Source organism: Cyprinodon tularosa, unplaced genomic scaffold (genome assembly GCF_016077235.1).
Source record: "Cyprinodon tularosa strain WSP-4 unplaced genomic scaffold, ASM1607723v1 ctg733, whole genome shotgun sequence".
Lineage (NCBI taxonomy): Eukaryota > Metazoa > Chordata > Actinopteri > Cyprinodontiformes > Cyprinodontidae > Cyprinodon > Cyprinodon tularosa.
In genome coordinates this window covers 144,331-166,258 of record NW_024039489.1, presented here as the reverse complement: position 1 = coordinate 166,258, position 21,928 = coordinate 144,331, and the positions used below count along the sequence as shown (strand labels likewise).

General features: G+C 39.1%; 1 protein-coding gene across 4 annotated transcripts in view; it reads right to left on the bottom strand.

Annotated features, from left to right (window-relative positions):
- Positions 1-21,928, bottom strand: part of LOC119772939 (glutamate receptor 2-like) — a 97,905-nt gene that overhangs the window by 62,659 nt on the left and 13,318 nt on the right. For all 4 annotated transcript variants that reach the window (XM_038269656.1, XM_038269654.1, XM_038269652.1 and 1 more), the window contains exons 2-6: positions 18,778-18,918; positions 13,001-13,240; positions 5,233-5,354; positions 752-826; positions 362-415 (exon numbers count right to left, since the gene is read on the bottom strand). In XM_038269656.1, coding sequence (XP_038125584.1) covers positions 362-415; positions 752-826; positions 5,233-5,354; positions 13,001-13,240; positions 18,778-18,918 — 632 coding nt within the window. The remainder of the gene's footprint in view (positions 1-361; positions 416-751; positions 827-5,232; positions 5,355-13,000; positions 13,241-18,777; positions 18,919-21,928) is intronic.

Below are 21,928 nucleotides of genomic sequence, written 5' to 3'. Positions count from 1 at the left end.
TAGAATTATTTAGCTCCAAGGCTTGGCTAACTACATGCAGCGAGGCAAAGGCTTTATCCTGCTTTCCCTGCCTCCTTTGTCAAACGTCAGGATCTAAGTCAGCATGGATAAAGACAGATAGGACTGATTTAAAGCACTTTGCAGAACATTTTAGAATGTTTTTTTTTGTTGTTGCCATCCATGTAAATCTACTGGTGTCATACCTCAGTGTACATTTGATTAGTTTTTGGTATACATCTGTTTTGAAGTTATGGCCCCCATGGAGAAAACTCCATCATTCTTTCAAATAAAACTAACTGGTCCTGGATAAAAGAAAAAAGGCAAATGTCTGTGAAAGGAAGCTGTTTAAATAAGGACTTACTAAGTTTGCGATGATGTAGTGGTGTCCTTTCACATGCCTGCCGATAGTGATCACCTGATGGGAACAGAGAACAGGAAAAGGTTTAATTGAACTATTAATGAAAAGGTTTTATTTTGCAAACCTTCTTCATAAAATAAAAAAAAAAAGCCATTAGTTATGTCTGACTTTAAAAAAAACATAAATATATAGAGTTAACCTTGTTTGGTGATCAACATTCCCTCCCTCACAAACAAAAAATGAAACCTGTTAGCACACAAAGCAGCAAACCAACACCTATCTAAACACAGCTACCCCTATAAAGACACGGGATGTCCTAAAAACAAATAATCTGTTTTTTAGGAATATTCAGAGGACCACTAGCTGCAGATTGTTGACAACGCTGAAACCCACCTGCTCCATAATATCTTTGACTTTATCTTGTTCGCAGTCCAGGATGATGCGCCGCTCTTTTCGGATCTCCAGGTCCTAAAATACACAGAAATGTGTGTATTCAGAAAAGCTTCATAGTACTTCAATAAGCTTCATATCTGCTGTCTTTTTATTTGAAATGAAAACATGATATTTATCAGTAACATTCCCTTTAGTCCCTCAGAGACATTAGTCAGTGACTGTAGGTGGAAATCTCCCACAGACGAGTTCACTAAAAGCTTCAGCTTCTAGGACAACAGTGGAGTTGGATGTAGTAGCATTCAGAGGGTTGTCGGTTTGAGCCCCGGCTCTGGCTTTCAGTGTCGTTGTATCATTGGGCAAAACACTTCCCTACTGATGGTGGTCAGAGGGCCCGGTGGAGCCAGCAGCCTTGCTTCTGTCAGTGAGCCACCAGGGCAGATGTGGCTACTATGTAGCTCCCCACCATCAGTGAGTGAATGGGTAAATGTAGTGTAAATCACTTTGGTCAAGTCTTCTGACTAAAAAAATGGGCTGTATAAGAACAGACTATTTACCATCTAGTCTCTGTGGGCTTTGCTCCGTCTGTGTCGCTTCATCACAGTGCTGTCGATAGTCATTCTCAGAGCAAACCAGCCCCTCGTCCCCATTTCTGGCTGTAAATATGTCAGCCTCTCTTTCAGAGCATCTTCAGAGCTTCCCTCCTCCTCCACGTCTCCTTCTCCTCATGCCTCTCAGTGGGTCAGCTATCTCCTAACTATGTCACTAGCTGGGCTCTAAACACAGGGCTCGTTATATCCTGTTAGCTGGCAGTGCTTCATTAGAGGAGTCACAATGGTACAGCTCAAAGTTTACCCAGATGTGAATGAATAAATAAGACCTCTCCTGTGTGGTGTTCCCCTTAGTGACTCTGCTGTTGAGGGAAAATGAATAAACGATCAAGTTAAAACCAACCAGGTTGATTTCAGCAGGATAACCTGAGCTGAGCACAAGATGTTCTACTCAGAAGTAAACAGCTGCCATAAAGTATGAAGTATGAAACTGTTTTTTCAATACAAATGTCGTCCAGATAGTTTCGGTAAATTTTGTTTCAAGACCAAATGTCAACGTTTCTCTTAAACCAGCGGTTTTCCAGGCAGGGGTCAGGAGACAGCAAGTGGGAGGTCGGTGACCCCTGAGGGCCAGAATATATCAGGTAAAACATTAATATTATTAAGATCTGTCATTCTGGGATTTTTGGTTCTGTTTAGTTTTTGATTTTAAGACTTATATCATGTTTTGAATCACTACTTAGTTTTACTTTTACTGTTTGGTGTTTTTTCAGTTATGTCCATTCTCATATCCTCTAGATTGCCCCTTGGTCATTATTTACTTTCTAGTAATTTTTTATGTATTTACCTTTTGCTTCATTTAAGTTCTTTTGTAGTTTTATTTAAGCCCTGTTTACTAATTGTTGCCCCTCTCCTACCTCCTTATAGCTGCTTCTGTCCACACCTGCTCCCAATTAGCTGATCACTCCATTCATTGTTCTATCTCCCATATAAACGCTGCAAAACATTGAAATCTAAATAAGTCATTTTTTCCAGCATTTTTTCTGCAATTGAGGAGGTAGGTGAGACACTTTGCCAATTGAAAAAGACAATTTACATTTAAAATAAGAAAAAAACTATTGCATTGTTTTATTTCAGGTGTATTGGCATATTTTACATTTATTTTAGCGGCCAGCAGAAGTCTGTTGGATTGTTAATATTGGTCCACAGCCTGACATGTTTATCTACTTTAGAAAATAACCATGTTGTTTGGTAAGAAAAAAGCTGGTGATGAATTTTGACTTTATTCAACTGTTTTCTGATCTGTTGCAGGTGTCAGAGTCACACTTTTGGGTTTTGACAGCAAAAACATGTTTTTATTTATTATTTTTAGCTAGCTTTAAAACAGACACGTTGCAACTAGTTTTAGCAAAAAAATCTGTGTGATATAAATATAAAATTTAAAAAGTTGGAATATTTTAATAACAGAGGAAATCTGCATGCAGCCATTTTCATTCTGACTTGAATCTAATGTGATTCACATCATGTTAGTTGATTGGTAGATTACTAAATTATTGAAAAATGTCAAAATTTCTGCTAGAACATCACACTAAAGTTGGTGTTTGACTACAGAAATCCACCTTAGTTCATAGTTAATCCCCACACATCATGATACAGTAAATAAAGGTCCAGAAAATACGAGATCAGCAAAATTATACATTCCTCACCTTAAAATAAAGGGAATAAACGTTATATATTTTTCTCAGGATGTAAAAGTTGGTTTAAATCTGTATGAACGGGAATTAAAAGCTGCTGTGGTAAATGATTCAACTCCGGACAGCAAATCAGAATAATCTGATGCACCAAAGCATTAAACCCTAACAATACACATTCAAAACATCCTTGGACAAGAGCTTGGCTAAACATCGAACCGTTAAACAGAGTCCTGGATGAATGTAAAGATTAAAATCTGGATGTAAGCTGCAGCTGGTTTAAATTAGATTCAAAGGGCCGGATTTATCAAGATCCAATTTTGCGTGCAGTAATTTGCGCTCGCAAACTGGAATTTTGCGCGAGGGGCTGAACCATGGTTTGCGGGAGATTTAACAAGAGTGATTGCGTAACTGGTGGAAGGTGCAAAACTGTTGGAGACGCCCTATTTAAATGATGGTTTTGCGCGTTTTGTGGTTTGCGGCAAAGTAGTTTGTAGTCTGTACAAACTAGTGCATTAAGACATTTAAATCTTACAGTGACCCCCAACAAAAAAAATAAATAAATAAATAAATAAATAAAATAAAATAAATATATATATATATATATATATATATATAAATTGGCAACCTTTATTCCCTAAGGTGGTACGTGCTGCAGTAAAAACAAAAACAAAAAAACAAACAAAAAACAGCTGTTTTGTATTGGCCTGTGACTGTGGATGAGATCCCCGCAGCATTTGGCACGTTGCTCCACAGGCGCAGGGGGAGAACCCCGACCCCGTCGGACAGCACTTCTGAAAAAACGAGATTGGGAGATCCCAGCTCTCGCTGCAACCGTACGCTGGAATGACCCAAATGCAAAAAAGTGCAATGTTGCAAGGTGTTCTGTGATATCTGGTATTGCGTGGGTCCTCCTTGTGGCTGGCTCCAAATCCATTCGGAGTTCCCCCAACAGCTCCAAAATGGCAATGCTGGATAAACGGTATGTTTTGATGATCGTTTCCTCGTTCATTGCTTCATTTCGATGTCTCCTTCTTGCGACAATAACCGCTACCATGTGTGCGCAATTACGCATACAGACCATTTGCACCTTCTTTTGAAACGTGTTAAATATAGAGTCAGATACCGTTAGCAAAATTGCTTTCAGGTTTGATAAATCACTTTGCGAGTGCTAAATTAATATATTTACATGTTCTCCTCCCACAAGACGCACTTTTGCGTGTAAACGCCCCATATTGCATATTCATTGCAGAAAAAGTACTAAATGGATAAGAGGCGCTATTTAGCACGTTTTAAAGATCAAATCCTTTTAGCACGCTGTTGATAGATCAGTTTGTACATTTTTTAGCGTGCGCAGTGAAATAGCTCACGTTTTTATACACGCAAACCTTTGATAGATCCGGCCCAAACAGTTCTGCAAATGCACAGCTAACAAAGCAGCTAATATCCACCTTAATTTACACCAAATATGATTTTTTTTTATCAATTTACAAAAAGTACATAGTGTCAGACCTTAGTTTTGTGCTAGTATCCGATTACTGCATTTAACCTTTGCATTGAAGGACATTTTCATGCCTTTGTCCAGGGATTGGACAACAGAAGAGGAGCAAGTTCTGCCTCCATAGCTCCGCAGTTCATCACCGAGATAATCCCAGTTTATTAGAGAGAAAATCCCAGTTTATTTTAGAGATAATCATTATCACAGAGAAAATCCCAGTTTATCACAGAAATAATCCCAATTTATCACAGAAATAATCCCAATTTATCACAGAGAAAATCCCAGTTTTTCACAGAGAAAATCCCAGTTTATCTTAGAGATAATATCAGTTTATCACAGAGATAATCCCAGTTCATCACAGAGATAATCCCAGTTTATTTTAGTGATAATCCCAGATTATCACAGAGAAAATCCTAGTTTATCACAGAAATAATCCCAGTTTATTTTAGTGATAATCCCAGATTATCACAGAGAAAATCCTAGTTTATCACAGAAATAATCCCAGATTATCACAGAAATAATCACAGTTTATCACAGATAAAATACCAGTTAATCTTAGAGATAATCTCAGTTTATGACAGAGTAAATCCAGTTTATCACAGAGAAAATCCCAGTTTATCACAGAAGAAATCCCAGTTCATCAGCTAGTTTCCTAAATTGATGGACGTCTAAGAATCACTGAAGTCAAACAAATGAAGGTTTGCATCCTGCAGTTAGAACACAGCACCAGTGAAGACAGAATACCTGAAAGAGGGAGCGGTAGGCTTCGTCTTTCCTCTCATCTTTCAGGTCTCCCACATTTATTGCCGTTACCACCCACTTTTTCTCTGCTGCAGTGTCCAGTATCACCTGAAGAGTAGAGAGACCTGCAAACACAGAGACACAGAGCAGAGGATCAGTGAGCAGCAGCCCTGTTTTTATTAATCAGCATTTTAGTTCTGGAACCTCCTGGTGGGGCCACATACCGCGCCCCAAGTTCCAACCAATCAGAGTAGGCCCCAGTGAAACAAGGAGAGTTTAATTTTCTGATCTCTTAGAGTTCTCCATGTTCTGTCTGAAGGTGAAAGCAGTGAATCATCTTGAACAGAAAGTCCTATGAAGATTTTTCTTTGATCACAGACCCATACATTCTCTACAGGTGTCAGGTCAGGCTGATCAACCACAGCACCACCATAGTCAGTCAGCTTTTGGTCCTTTTAGCCGTTTGCTACCAATTCCTGCTGGGAAATTCAATAAATATGTAGTTTTCTTTAAACTACAGAGAATAACAGCTGAGTTCTGGTAATCCTAAGGTAAGAAGCTTTTCACAGAGAAGCGTAGGACCGGTCTGAGCATGGGGCCTCCAGCTGAGCTCACTCAGGCACCTTTTTAGGAGGTTACCTCAAATACCTCAATAGATTTTACCTTAAAATCCTCTCAAAGCTGTGGTTCTCTCTGTGACATTCAAAAATATCAGGAAATGGAAGATTCAAATATTTAAATTTATGTGTGCTGAATCTGTAGATTGTATGAAATAAGTAGCTACAAAAAAAATACAAAACTTTTTGCTGATATTGAAGCTGTTTTTCTACTGATATGTCTGTGTTTAACCAGCAGAACCTCACTGTATCTAATAAATGTGACGCCGCCTGTTAATCAACCCTGGAGACTCATCAACAACCGATCAATCAGCAATCTCTATTGAAGCTGCTCACTCAGACAACACTACCAGGGTTTTGTATGAAGACATGTCAGACATGGGAATTTTGTAGAGCTGCAAATAGCGATTATTTTCCCAACCGACTGATCTGTTGATTATTATTTCCAATCGATCAATAATCAAACAGCCAAAGGTTCCTTAAAGAAAGCTTTTTATGAAATTAAAACAGGTGAAACAAAACTTTTCCACTTGAGGATTTTTAGATAGAGAAGAATGACAGGAGAAAGTGTTTTTATCTTAAATGCAAAATGTTTACATATTTTTAACAATCTTGGTATAATTCCTGCTCTAAGTCTGTCTCTGCCAGCTAAAGGCATGTTTTATAGTCTCTATTCTCCAGTTAAGAATGAATCCATTACTGAATTAGTTGACGATTATTTCAATAATCAATTAATCGGATTGTTTCAGATGTAGAATTCTGTTTTAAAAGCCTGTAATAACAGGCTAAGTCTTGTCAATAGAAAACAAGCAATTTCCAACACATTAGTTTAAGTTTTTAGAAGATGGAACACAGTTAGACCTGTTTCTCAAAACCAAATAGTCTAGTTTAGGAAAATTAAAGTTTTAATAAAACTTGCAAACTGCTGAGGATCAGTGACTCTTCATTTGATTTTAAAAACCATAAATCTTAAAGCCATAACTATGGAATCCCATTTCAGTGACTTTAAAGTTAAAAAAAGGCTAATTGTGCATCATAATTGAGAGATTTAAAGTCATTATTTCACTTTTCAAAGTCAGAATAATTAGATATAAAGTCATTATTAAGATACCAAATTTTTTATAAATGACTCTGAAAGCAGAAATACGATGTAGTATTAAAGTGGTGAAAAATGGCTTCCATAGATGATCTGAGTCGGATCTAAGGTCAGATCCACTCTGAGGCTTTCATCTTATGGATAAACATATTTTCCAGACTGAGATCTTTGGTTTTTAACTAAGACTATCAAGGCAGACAGAAGGCTTCAATTAGAGACATTTAGGAAGCCGACAGCAGCAGTTATCCAGCAGAGGAGGAAGACTAAGGAAGGCTCTCTGTAGCTGTGTGTGGCGCTGCGACACACACACAGTAATCTAACTCCACGCAGTCATCGCTTCCCCAGCCAACACTTAAACTGAAGACCTCTGTGCTGCAAGAGGACAGGGCTAACCGCAAGACCGCTGACATCCCTGAAGGGAAATAAATCATTTATCCCAGTAAATAATTAATGTCTTGTTGGTGGGTTTGTGTTGCGATGGATCTGTACAGGCTGACAGATGGTAGGAGAGTGAAATCAGAGAGGATCTACTCTTTCTTCCCAGGAGTAAAAGCGTTTATCTGCCACTTCCATTCACCTCCTGTTAAACCGTCTGAGGCCAGGAGGGGACAGCTGATTATCTGAAGGTTGGATGTTATGGGAAAAGAACTGTTTCTATACACTACTGCAGAGAGTGCAGAGCTTTGATAGGCTAAAGGTGCTTGGAGTGGAAAACGGCTCTGAGCGTTCAGAAAGCAGAGCGGCTTCAGGTCTGGAATCTCCTGAGCTTTTCTCTTCCTCCTGCTGCCAGTTTTAATGTTCGGAACATTTCCTCTGAAAACACTGGTGAAAAAACTGATCTCAGTGGTGAAGAGTTGATGAGTCATTAGAAGATGCCTTAGCTCAAGGATTTCAAAGCAGCACCACTGGGGCTTTTCATCCCTTTGTAGCTCAGGAACTAATCACATGTTGTGGAATAGAAGAATAGCTGCCATCATGCAATCAGAGGCGTAGCTGGAAAATGTTTATAAGGGTGAATGGGGACCAGAACCTCAGGGTCAATATACACTATTGCAACAGGAAAATTAATGAGCACAACATCAATAATTTCTAAATAAAGACAAACTATATTTTTCTACAGCCCTTGGTAAAAAGCATGTATTTAAACATCCATGCTTTCTAGATAAAAGTTATAACAAATAAAATTCTTTCAGGTTTGAGTTCTGGTGCAAACATCTTTTCCATTGTCATTACTTACCTACTTGTATCAATTATTCTGCATGAAAATTATATTATAAGTAATGATATCGACATAAACTGAGTATTTAACACATTGTGATTACAAAAAGTTATTTATTTATGATATCACAGAAGATTCCTAGTTGACTTTCAGAGACGGATCATTTTCTATTTACCCCAAAAAACATGAAATATAGTTCTGAAAAGATCATAAATTCTGAATTAATCATCTTTAATATTAGTACATTGATGTGCATAATTAACCACAGTGTTTTTTCTTGTCAAGTAATTATTATTATCTATGAAAAACAGAGTATTACTGCTACCAGCATCTGTATTACAGGATAATAATGGTATGGGTGGCCACAAGGCTGAGCAATGATTGGCTAAGGCCTGGCCCCCCATCTAACTCCGCCGCTGTATTCATTTCAGTTCAGTTTATTTCAGTTTAATTCATTAACTCATCTCAGGTCACTTTACAGAGATAAATCAACCAGATCATCCAGTCAGATTGATTTAAAGTTTTCTATCTAAGGAAAACCAGCTGATTGCAACGACTCATTGACTCTTCAGCAATCCCTCACACTAAGCATGCTTGTAGTGACATAAGTTTTTATAATTATTATTTATTTGACAGGGACAGTGTACATTAAAAGCATTCCTGCAAATGCACCAGAATTAGCCAAAAGGCTATTTTTCATCTGTTGTCCCTGGACAGATCTTAAAATTGTCTTCCTAAAAAAACACAACAAGTTATGGGTTGTAAAGATGGGACTGGAGATGCTGCTTAAAGATCAGTGAGCAATCAGACAGTTTGTTTTTTTCAATTTAAACCAAAAAAAAAAAAAAAAAAAAACAACACACAGCATTATTTTTTAAACCCAAAAGATATGGAATAATAGTTCTTTCTATCCGATTTCTCCTTTTTTGCACTAAACTATAATTGTAAAAAAACAGACCAAAATTAGCTTTTGCTTTACAGTAGCAGCCGTTCAAAATGTCCCCACTTTCCTTGATGGGCCCTTGGCTGGTCCCCTATATTTCCTTTTTATTAAACATCAACTTTTGTATGAAAATATTCTCTCTGTCATGACTTGTGGACTTTACTGTAAGATCTATAGAGAAGCGCCTTCTCCTGGTCAGACCCTGTAATACAGTGAGAGGGCGGAGTGAAAGTAAAAAAATATGCACGCCCAGGAGAAAGAGGAAGTCACTCTAGTGGTTGGAAGTTGTAGGGGATTTCGCTGGGAGCTGCAGGAAGGTGCTGCTAATCAGCAGGCTTTTGACTGGGAAGGGCCATTTTAAATGGCTGCTACTGTATTTAGATAGATTCTATATTCCTCCTGTATTTCTGCTTCTACGTAATTGGCCCCCAAGGTGTGGCCCTAGAAGCCCGATCAAATCGAGCCTGCTTCTGCTGGAAGCAGAAAGGGAGTTTTTCCTCCCAACTGTCACTGCATGCATGCTTGGTGTGAGGGATTGCTGAAGAGTCAACGACAAAACGCAGGCAGATACCTGATTTCATCCCCTGCTGATACAGCAGTAGTCTCTCCTTCAAGTCAATGAGTGGATGCAATCAGAATGTTTCACCAATGTGACTAAATGATCTAAAAAAAACCTTGAGTTAACATTTTTTTTTATGAATCGTTGCCGTAGAAACAAACTAAACTGAATTCAATTATATGTGCAAACAGTTGGTAGGTCTTTACATGTTGAGCTGTAAGTTTGTATTTTCAGAAGGTTTAGATTTCCTCTAAATGTTTACATGGATGAAAATATGTATACATTTAACAGTTGGTGCAAAGCAGACTTTATTCCTGCTGCAGTGAGATTTAAATGTGTAAAATAAGTAGAATAACAGTAGCAGTCCCTTCAGTGCATTTGCCCTCATTATTAAAATCATATGATGATCAGCAGAAGGTGCAGGAAGAGGACATGCAAAAGTATTTTCTCACCCTGATTTGCTTAAATAAATCTGAAACAGATCAGTAAGACAGGGCCTGCATTTCTATTAATGCTTAAAAGGCATAAGGTGCAGATTGGTGAGTAGGAGGCGTTGGTGCAAAGACAGACCAGAGAGGGAATGTTTCTTTACACGGGAACCATTTTGGTCAGTCAGAAATAACAACAACCCAGACATATCATCTGTGCAAGAATGCCACTTTGGAGACTCAGGACTATAATTTCAGCACACCCTCCTTTTATGGCACCGCACCATTATGTGGAGATCACACTGGAGGAGCAATACAATGCATCAAAAGAGAAGGTGCTGCAGATTCTAGTTGTCTACTGCAATGTTCTACAACATGCAGGGGGAAAGCAGTTAGACCAGAACAAAAGCAGAACGTTGCTGAATACCGCGGCATGCTTTTAAACAAATCAAAATGATAATTAAGGCTGCATGCAGCCTGCAGTGAGAGGCAAAGGTAAACATGCTTCCTGATCATTTGAGTGCCTCAGACTGTAGGGCCTCTTAAAACAGCTTGGAATATATTTACTGTTGTTTTGCAGCAGTTTGATAAACTTAGAAGGAAAGTGGATTACAATAAAAACATTTTACAATAATCTTTATTGACTCCAACTGTATGCGTTAAACGTAATCTTTCTTTGACGTCGTGTCTGCTCTCCTTTAGAATACACACACTCCCTATTTAAAGAGGATGGTCTGCACAACTTTTGTACTGTCTATTGAGTCATCCATGGGAAATATTTAGTCTCATCAAGCATTTTAATGGCCTTTATTTAGGATCTAAGGACCTGTTCAATATTTGGTTAAAGGAAAAGTCCGCTCATATTCAGAATTCAAACTTCTGAAAGTACTTTAAATATGAAATTATTACATACTTTTCAATAAATGATCAGTGTTTTAAATTAAGAGTAATTTTCATGTGAATGTGCTTTACTGGAAGCATCCATGTTTGTCAAAGAACACTACTGCCACCTACTGGTTTTTGACGTCACGGTGCGGTATCGGCTGTTGATCAAGTCCCAGTGCTGTATCTGGTGTTTGTCACAACGCGCTATTATCCAAGTCATCTTGAAAACATTCTTCTTCCAAATGTTGGCTACATATTACGGGTTTTTTCTCTGGCCAGAAGTTCGATGGCAAATCCTCCCTCTTCAAGTTGGCGATCCAACGACCAACCCGTCCGTGGAGGATCAGGAATCAGAAAGGTGGAATAACTCTTTTTTTTCACTTTTCCCCGATGTATTCCAGCATCCAGCTGCCATGCACGTGGGCATTGTCAGTTTCACTATAGCTCTGGTGAATTTCAATGGTGAAGTCCTCTGGAAATCTTCAATAATTGTTGTTGATTGCAGATGTGTCTAGTAGTTCCCATTGATTTTGCTTGTAAAGCGGGGAGAATGGCGCTAGGCTTACCGCACCGTGACGTCACTGCTGGAAGATGGCAGGAGGGAGGGGGTACTATATTTGGGCAAAAATGGCCGCTCCCAGACTCAGTGATCATGATGAAAATTAATATGTTTATTTTTTACTCATTAACTCTAAATTCTTTAAATCAGCGCAAACGTATTAGTTTTAGGTCTAACTAATGATCCATTGATCATTCCTTGCTGACTGGACTTCTCCTTTAAGATGCTCACCACCTCAGCCAATCAAATAGCAATCACAGTGCAATTTGTCATTTGAAATGGTGAAGAAGATTGGATGATGTCCAAACTGAGCATCAGGATGAGGAAGTTAATGGATTTAAATCACTGTGAGTTTGGTCTGAGAATTTCAGAATCTGTGCTATATTTATTTCTCAGGTCTTGCTCAGGTTTACAGAAAATGAGCAGGAAGAGAGCGAGCACATCTGCTTCCAAGAAAAATAGCTGATTAATCTGAGAACAGAGGAGCAGCTGATGGATCTACAGCCTCTGTGTGAGGCTATCACATCATTGTCTCAATAGTCTTAGAGTGTTTGTAACCTATGCCACTAAACCATCACTGAACCATTATCAGTGTAGAACTGGTCATGGACTGGTGAGACAGCTATAGTTTATAGGCTGTGCTGTATTTATTCTGCTCTATTCTGACTAAAGTAGCAATGAATGAAACATAGATCCAGTGGTGAAGATTGTCACTCATCCAGGTCATAGTCATTCCAAAAAAAAGAATTAAAAACAGGGGGGGGGGGGGGGGGGACTCAGGCTTCAGCTTTAAAAAACCTACAATGCAGCAGCTGAGTTGATCCCTACCCGCTAAAATCTCAACCCCAACCCCTGTACAGTAGAGCCGAGGGCCTCACCTATTCAGCCAGGCCAACAATTCCCTTTAACCACTGACCTTCAGACAATTAGACAGGTATGGGGGATTGTAGACGAACAAAAGAAGCCAAATGTCCCCCATTCCAAAGGGGTGGACCTGTTCATTCGGTTCAATTTGCATGTTTTCAAAACAAAAACAAGGCTTTGTTGGGCTACTGTATAAAACCTGGAACTCCAAGCTATTCCTGACATTTTGATTTGCATTTTGACTGGATGGAAAGCTAAATGTTTTCAAACCTGGCAACCGAGAAGCTTAACTCCTTAGAAACTTCTGAACATATAATTTTAAACTCAGATCTTAAGTCACACGTTCCACCCTGCTGGCTTTCTGTTCTCCGCATTTTTAGATTGTTTTCTGTTCCTGTATTTATTTATTTTTTTGTCTGCCAGAGCTTGATCTCACAGTCCCAACAGCTTCAGATGTCTTTTGTTATTATTAAAATCTATTTAGGTTTTGATTTCTTATGAATCCACATTGATGAGAATGTTTTTGACCTAAACCATCAAGCACATACTGTATATGGGGCAACATGAAGCAGCAACACCAACATACAAAGACCAGCCTTACCTCTGTCACTGTCGTACAGATACGCAAACTTTTCCCACTTGTAGTACTCCACTAATGAAACCAGGGGCCCCTTGATGTCTGGCCTCATTTGGAGAACAAACTGATTCATTCCTTCTGCAGGGAAAGACGGCGTGATGAAGGAGACATGCAGCGTCTCGCAGAAGGATGTGATGGTGTTGACCGACTTCTTGTCGTAAAAGCCAAAAATGGCATAGACGCCCCGGGAGAACTGGGAACAAACTGGGAAAAAAGAGGGAAAGAAAGAATGAATGAAACACTTTGAACAATTTAACACAGAGCGGAGAAATAAATCACCACAGGAAGTTTAAAGATTTAACATGTTTATGATAAATATACAAAGAAAATAATATTCCCTGGTAAATACATTTCCAAAATCAGGTACCAGCCTCTCATTGGGTCATAACTGCACAGATGATCATCTAAGGTTGTGATTGGCTCATTGTTACCTTGACAACCATCTTGGCAGACACATCTAGCGTGCTAGAAAAGATGTTAACCTGCTATAGAAAGGTCAGATCATCGAGCAAAAAAAACAACAACACCCCCCCCCCCAAAAAAAACAAAAAAAAAACAGCTAAGAATATTTTTCTGATAAATACTAAAACTGGGTAAGAAGTAGGGGTTTAAATCACACCCATTGTGGCGATTCGATTCAGTATCAATTTCCTGACCCAACGATTCGATTATTTTCGATACTCAAGACTACACCAGGATATGATACGATTCGATTAATTGGTTAATTTTTAATTTTTTTTTACCTTACAAGTTAGACAATTTGAAATAAATCAATGAAAGCTGTAATATCGTTATACATTTTAAGCAAAGCTGTACTCCACCCAGGACTATGAAAACCCCATTCACTGAACAATAATCATGCCTCTGTGTTATAGATTCTGAAAGGTCTTACATCCAAAAATACTGCAAGTGGAAGGAGGGTAAGTGGCTAAAGGAAGTGAGGTAAATAGGTTTAGCGCCACCGCAGTGTGGGAGTCAGAATTACATCCAGGAGCAAATGGATAAAAAAACCAGAGGGGGGAAAAAATGAATCAATGCTCTTGCGGATGTTTCAATGCATCGGATTGTCGGCTGTTGGATCGATGCATAGATACAAAATGATTATCATTTACACTTTGCTTACTCTATGCTTCTTTTTCTATGTCTGCTTCTGTCTCCTTGAACCCCAGTCGGCATCAGCAGATGGCCGCTCACACTGAGCCTGGTTCTGCTGGAGGTTTCTTCCTGTTAAAAGGGAGTTTTTCCTCTCCACTGTCGCTACAAGCATGCTTAGTGTGAGGGATTGCTGGAGAGTCAATGAGTCGATGCAATCAACTGGTTTTCCTTAGATAGAAAACTTTGAATCAATCTGACTGGATGATCTGGTGAACTGTACAGTCCTTGAGATGACATGTGTTGTGAATTGGCGCTATAGAAATAAACTGAATTGAATTGAATTGCTCCTCCTTCAGAACCTTTGGAATGAGCGTAGGAAGAACCAGTGCTGTGTTTTGATTCTACCATCAGATCTCAGATCTCAGTGGAAAACGCAACTCAGGATGGAAAAACCTGCTGCTACAGAATTAGACAGCGAACCTGAGCCTTAATAAAAAATACTAAAAATGGGCCTTAATAAAAGCTTAATGCTCTCCAGCAAACCATTAGAGGGACTTTTGGTCTGACAGGATGGGGTTGTGCTGTTCTTCAGTCACATTTCTACAATTTAATGACAAAAAAAGCAAGCTGGATCTGTGAAAAAATGTCATAATAAAATACTATTTAATTTTCCTTTTAACAGACTGATGTGAGCTACTGTTATATAGCAGGTGCACCAGGTGCAGGCTTGATTTAGTAAATTCAGTCCCAGTTTGTAAAAAGCAGATGTGTGAAGTGAGAACAACCCCGGACATTCATCACTCCGGTTCCTGTATGCATAGAGTGTGGAACAGGTGTGTTCTTTGGGGTTTTCCACTAATGTTCGCGGCTGGAAGGCGTTTTTCATGTAATCCATATTTTGCTGGCAGGTTTTGACATCTTAAGTTAATAAACTGTTTCAGGGGAGTGATCATAGCGCTCTGCATCAGCCGTGCTGTTTCTGTCATCTGCCAGCTCCCAGATCAGCTTCTCTGATTGGTTGATGTGGTGCATCCAGCAGCTAAAGTTTCATTTTTTTAAACTCCAGCAGCTGCTGCTTGTGCAACACATCACGTGCGTCAAATGCACAGAATCTCATAAGGCGCTGCTTCACCTGCTTCGATGCGCCAAGAAGCGCTACTCCTGCTGCTATGCAGGACCTTTTGATGACCCTTGATGCGCGTCAACCATTGGCCTTGCATGTAAACTAGCTGCTTCTGCAGCATTAGATCTGAACGTAGCATTAATTAAACTATAAAAGGTAAAGCTCCTACTTTTGTTATTAGTGACCCACCATCATTAAAAGCTTAAAGTTGTGCAGTATTTTTTAGAAATTTTGCAAAAATTGTTAGTAAATAAAGTCCTTTGTTTATATCTCCAAAAACAACAGATTGCACAATTTTGTTTTTTGTTGTTGTTCTGCCAGGCCAACAACTTTATATTGGTTTTTAATACTCAATTAATGTTTAATTAATATTGGGGTTTTTTTTTGGACACAGCAAACTATAGCTTTACCACCAGGCATTGCAGGACAGCTAAGCTCTATTTAGGCTACATTCATTCTGCAGGCCTTAATGCTCAAGTCAGATTTTTTTGTGAAATCCCATTTTTTGGCGTTACTGTTCACATTTTCCAAATATATTGGAATTGTATGTGATCTCCTGTGTAAATTGCATTCATACAACTCAAGTCTCCCCCATGCGTAGTAGAGTACGTAATGACATCACAGGCCAGGATGCTCTGTGTTTATGGAAGTAAACATGGATGGTAGTGCTGGAGAACATCTAGTGATCTTTCCCAACCTTAAAAACACAATATTTTCAAGATGATAAACATAAAATACTGCTCTTCGCATCATCGTCCGCCATGGTTGTTGTTTTTCTTGCCGCTTCTGTGTAGCAAGACCCAGAATAGTGACATTTGTCGAGTATTAATGGGGTCCAGGTCAGATAAATGCGACCTGGCTGTTCAGACAGAGGTCTCATTTGAAAAGATCAGATTCGTATCGGATTCAGGACCACAGAGCCAAGTGGCCTGGGTCACATTGGAAAGAATCAGATCTGTGTTGTTCAGACTTTTATGAAAAGTTCAGATCCAGGTTGCAAATGGGCAAAAAAAATCAGATTTGGGTCACTTCAGGCTGCGGTGTGAACGTAGCCTTAGTAATCGACTTCTGGCTTTCTGATAGTTATTCTGTTCTGCCAACAGATGGCGCCACATTGACTCAGGTCAGCTCATCATGCTGAAATTGTGTTTAGGCTCAAAAAGGGCTTTCTAAATGCTACCAGGATGGACACCTAGTATGTAAAGTAACATTTGAACGATCATGTGATTATGCAGCTTTAAGAACTGTGTCTATAATTATAACTACAGTTGGCTTTTTCTACAGTTAATTTGAACTCCCTCCCTACCTATTTGCTAAAGATGACATTTTTCAAATAAAAACAACATTTTAAAATAAAAATTAACATGTCTCTGTGTAGCTGAAGAATCATTTATAAAAAATAAATCACAGCTGGTGAGATATTTTTTAGACTCTGGTTAAATGAAGGGCAAAACCCCCCCAAAAAACAGTCAGTTTAAATTTAAATTATCATTAATGCCTGACATTAAGATCTGACTCCTTCTGTCTAACTACAGTCATCAGGAAGGACGTGGGATACTGACAGTCCATCGTACAGCCAACACAGGTTGGAGCAAAGCTAATAAACCAATCTGCGTGTTTGTGTGGTTAAAGGCTCCTCTAGGAGCGAGGAAGGAAGCTCTGACACCAAACCTGCTGCTTTAATATCTGTTTATTGGTAACCCGCCTTTTATTGATCACAGCTGATGACTGCAGAGACATGTAGCTTGTTTTCAGTCCAAAGGAAAGGAGGAAAGGAGCCACCCAGCACTCCTCCACTCAGCAGAGGCTCAGCGCGCTCACCGCCATCACATAAAAACCCTTTTAGCCACAGGCCATCATTACATCATGCTCTGATAAGAGCACATCGTACTCCACGCATCAGCCTTTGTTCTCCCGCTTCTTCTCTTTCCACAACAGTTACTGAATTAATGTGGAAGCCTAGAATTGGTCAATTCATTTTCAGGACTGTTAGGAGGATCACAGATAAAACACAAGTAAATGTGGATACAAGGAAGTTATTTAGATAGAGGGGTATTGCTTTAGCTGTATATTGCCTTTCCTGTCATCGTTTCCAAACATTGCCTGTGGAGTATTGAAATTATTTTATATGCATTACTGACATTGCCTACTGGTAAGGTTTAGGGACATCATCCGCATACAGTAGTAGCCATTCAAAATTTCCCCACTTTCCTTGTTGGGTCCTTGGCTGGCCCTTGGTTGGTGGTTGTGCTGGTTTGTTGCTTCCTCGTCTCTGGTTCCCCATGTGAGTTATCCCTGACGTAATTTATTTTTGGTTTTCAGTAGTTTGTGTTTTGGATTTTTGCCTCAGTTTTCTGATTAAATCTGCAAGACTCACTTCTGCATCCTGATCTCTGCATTTGGGTCCGCAAAAAACCTCCACTAAACCGTTACAATCAAATTTGGAGTTTCTATATGATAACAAGTTGTCTTGCTGAAGACATATTGAATTTATTTACACTGAAAAAATATCTTTAACTACAGTAAGAACATATCAATAGTACCTCCCAGCTAATTTGGTAGAAATTGTTGACAGAGTTCTAATCATTTATCCAATATATTAAAGTCAGTTCACCTGTGCTAAGGCTATATAAGGAGCAAGTGATGCAAAATAAGGCTGCATGTTGGGCCCTTGGCTGCTCTGGTAGAACCAGCATAAATTCTTCACTAGGAGGTGCCATCTTGAACTTCCAATGAGCAGACAGCATGGAAGTAATGGCACCAGAGTGAACACACCTGCTCCACATTCACACCTGAGACCTGGTAACACTAGAAAGTCAAACACACTGGAAGGAAAACAATAAAACTCACTTTTACTGCCAGCATTTCTAACATTATTGGCTTTGTGTAGAATTATCTTTTTTATTTTCTGTTAATGAAACAGTGATCAGAGTATGAGCAGCTGTTTAAAAATCCAGCTGTGACCAAATATATTTTAAAGAGAATGAGAATAAAACTGACTCCAGGTAATTATAATTATGGTCATCTTGACCTTCATATTTTCTATTTACCGTATTTTAGTCAAACTATGATGAAATAATAATTCTAGCTGGAAAAATGAGCGAGCTACTAAACATGGAGCTGGTTTAATGATCTTTAGGACTCTAATTCTGGTTTACTTTGATGTTCCTCTTTTACAGTGTTTTACTATTTAAATTCTTGCAGTTTTCTGGTTTTTCTAATGTTTTCTATATCAATCCATTTCTCTGTTATTGTTAGATTGTTTTTAGCTTTGTTATTAGAAGTATGATCATCTTTGATTTTCTTCTCCTGTTGTAATCTTTATTTATTTATTTAGGATCTAGTTATGTATTTATCTGTACTTTGCACGAGGATTCTTCTTTGTTTAAATTGTAGCTCAGTATTTTTCTTGAGAATAAACTGATGCAAATGTGCATGGTTTATTTATTTAATTTGCTCTATTGTATTTACTTGCATTTCTGCTTTAGATTTTTACCAGATAAAGGTTACAAACAGTACTTACAGCAGTTGGTAACAGCGAAACTGTTGGCCACCTCCAGGTTATCTATATGCGGAGTCAGTCTGAAATCAGCCATTCCAAACTGAACCATCCCGACTCTGAATGCACTGTACTCCTGATCTGCACCTCTGGGAAATAAACCCCCTAAAAGAAACAAAGAAAGAGAAGAAAGATTACCACAGCTGCTAGGAGTGGAACCAATAATATTTAAGCGAAATAAAAACATGTAAAGCAAGGCAAGTTAACTTATATAGTACAGATTAGTGGGAGGATTGTTCAAAGTGCTTTACACAACAGGAAAAGATGGAGGGAAGAGCTCTTCACAAGATAGGCATGAGCTCTATCAGGTGTACCGTATGTCAGCTACAGCTTGATGGGAAGAAATGATAGGCGGAGGTATTAGGGAGAAAGTTCAAGAAAAAGATCAAATACAGTAGCAGCCATTCAAAATAGCCCTTCCCAGTCAAATGCCAGCCGAATGGCAGCCCACTTCCCTGCAACTCCCAGCAAAACCCCCTCCAACTTCCAGCCTTTCACTGAATAACAGGGTCTGACCAGGAGATGACGCTTCTCTTTAGATCGTTTTGTCTAAAAGTCATGGCTAAAAGAATATTTTAGGACAAATATTGATGTTTGAAAAGGAATTGTAGGGAACCAGCCAAAGACCAGTCAAGGACCAGCATAGGCCCAGCCAGGGACCAGCTAAGGGTCCATCGAGGAAAGTGGGCAAATTTTGAATGGCTACTACTGTATTGATCAAGACTGCAAAGGCTGAAGGGGTTCTGTCTGAAAGTTGTGTGCAAAAGTTAACAACTCTGACTGTAACGAGCGACATCACGCCCTAATGGGGGTCATATTGAAATGCATCCTCCAGGAAATTTGACTGGAGGAGGAGCTTCAAAAGCAGTGACTTTAAGTTCATTTCATAAGGATACAGACAGAGTGGGACTATCAGTGGAAAAAATGGGCAGAATAAAACCTCTGCAGGTAAACCTTATTGTTCTAATGCACGTTTACAGAAAGTTGTGAAATGTTACGTCCATTCATCTGCATTGTTCTGCTTTTTATGGACCTTTACAAATAAAATTCACTCGTATTACTGCATGTAAAAAAAAAAACATTTTATATAATGAGGTTTTACCCAAATTACTCCAACTGTCTTGTTTAGATTATCCATAATGGCAGCAGGCCCCTAAAAATGCTAATTAATGAGATACTTTTCTGTCTAACATCTAGCTGTGTCTGAGTGTATAGCAACTGCAACTTCTGCTCTTGGCATCATTTAACCTAATTTGGTTTCTCTCTTTGGAAATGTCTCGTGACATATCAGGCAATGTCTCTTTACAAAAAGCTTGAAAATTAAACTCTGCTCCGCAAAACAGTAAATGGGACAATGTTGTTCCCAAAGCAAAACAATCATCCAAACAGAGAGGTAAATGTATCTTTAACTGTAAAGAATGGGCCTGTCTTGTTTGTCACTCCGTTTATTGAGAAAGGCCAACGCTCCAGCTGCCCTCTACGTCTACACAATGCCGCAGTTTCAACCCCAGCAGAGATAGACCTAACTACATCTAAGGCCTTGAGCAGCCCTGGGGAAATCTCTGAGAACTGCTACTGGGAATTTTTTGACCCACTGCTGCAACTTCTGCCTCCCAACCTCTACTTCCAAAGCATGGATGAATCAGCAGGGCTAAGGTGAACATGAGGTACTTCTGACACTGCAGCACTGTATCACAATTAACTGTTAAAATCATTAAAACATCTAGATTTAAGTGCGTCACTGATAAGTTGCTTTGAATTTAATTTTTTTTTAAAGTAAATAAACAGTTAAACTTTAAACAATTTCCTTTAAAAAGGGCAGTTTTGTGATCTGAAGGAGATTGTAGTTTATATTTTTTTCTGTCTCTGTTCTCTTGGCACTGATGACTGGATTATTGGTTCTTTCCTTTAACTTCCCCAGCTCCGCCCAGTTTTCTTTACCTTTCATCAGATCCACCTGTTCCAGCTTCTATTTAAAATGTTTTGGTCCCAGTGCCAGATTATTCATAGGTGAGAGATCTATAGCGTACTCTGATTGCCTGATCCCGACTAGTTTCTGCTCCCACACCTCTGTGCCTGCCTGCGGCTGTTCTCATCTGTTTGCCTGACTCCTGCTGGATTCTGCCTGCTTATGACCTTGGATGTCGCTCCAGATCCCGGCTTAGATTTCCCTTCAGTACCTTTTTGGATCTCTGATCTTCTTGCCTGAACTTCTGCTTCCTCATCAACACCGGATTTGGCTTCTCCTTCAGGAAGCTCTTCCTCGTCTGTTTGCTTCTGCTTGCCAGCTCTTGGCTTCAGCTCCTGGAATTCTCTGGGTGGCGTCCACCATGTCCTCTGGAAAATCATCCAGCTGGATTCCAGTCCTTCCTCTGGGCTTGGACTGAACTTTATAACCAAGTTAGTGACTAACACGCTGGTTATCGTCCTCTGTCAGAGTTACGTGGTCACTAACCCGTGTTTCAGTCAATAAATGTTTTTATAAATCACTTCATTCTCTCTGCCTGAATTCTGGGTCCAACGATCTGAGAATTTTCTATATGGTACTTATAAAGGCTTATTTTATTTTGTTCAACTGTTTGTCTTAGAGCGTCTCAGGTTATCCTGAGCTATCTCTATAAATATGCTGCTATAGGCTTAGACTGCTGGAGGACATAGGGACCCTTTTCATTCTTCTTCTTTATTCTATCTCTATTCACCCTTTCTGCAGTATTTCTTAGTTAAACCCCTAACTTTATGTTCTTTTTCCTTTTCTCTTCATTTTGCAACAATGTTAAATTAATAGAGCCCACAGATACTTCCATTCTGCCTCCATATTCTCACCCCCTCTTTGCTGCACCATCTGGAGCACGCATTTGCTATTTTGGAGCCTCCAAATGCGGTAGATGTCCCTCATACATAATGAATAGGCCATTATTTGTTAAAGGTTTCTAAAATGTTTATGAACTTGTTCTTTATTTTTGGTACAAAGATGAGGCTGTTTGTGTCACAAGTTCTTTAAAATCTAAATAGAATGTGGAGCCATGTCTGCTCTCGGTTGTAGTCATACTGATGCTGCTGACTGATTACATGTTGCCATATCACAGAATTACATTGTATTGATGAAATAATGTAA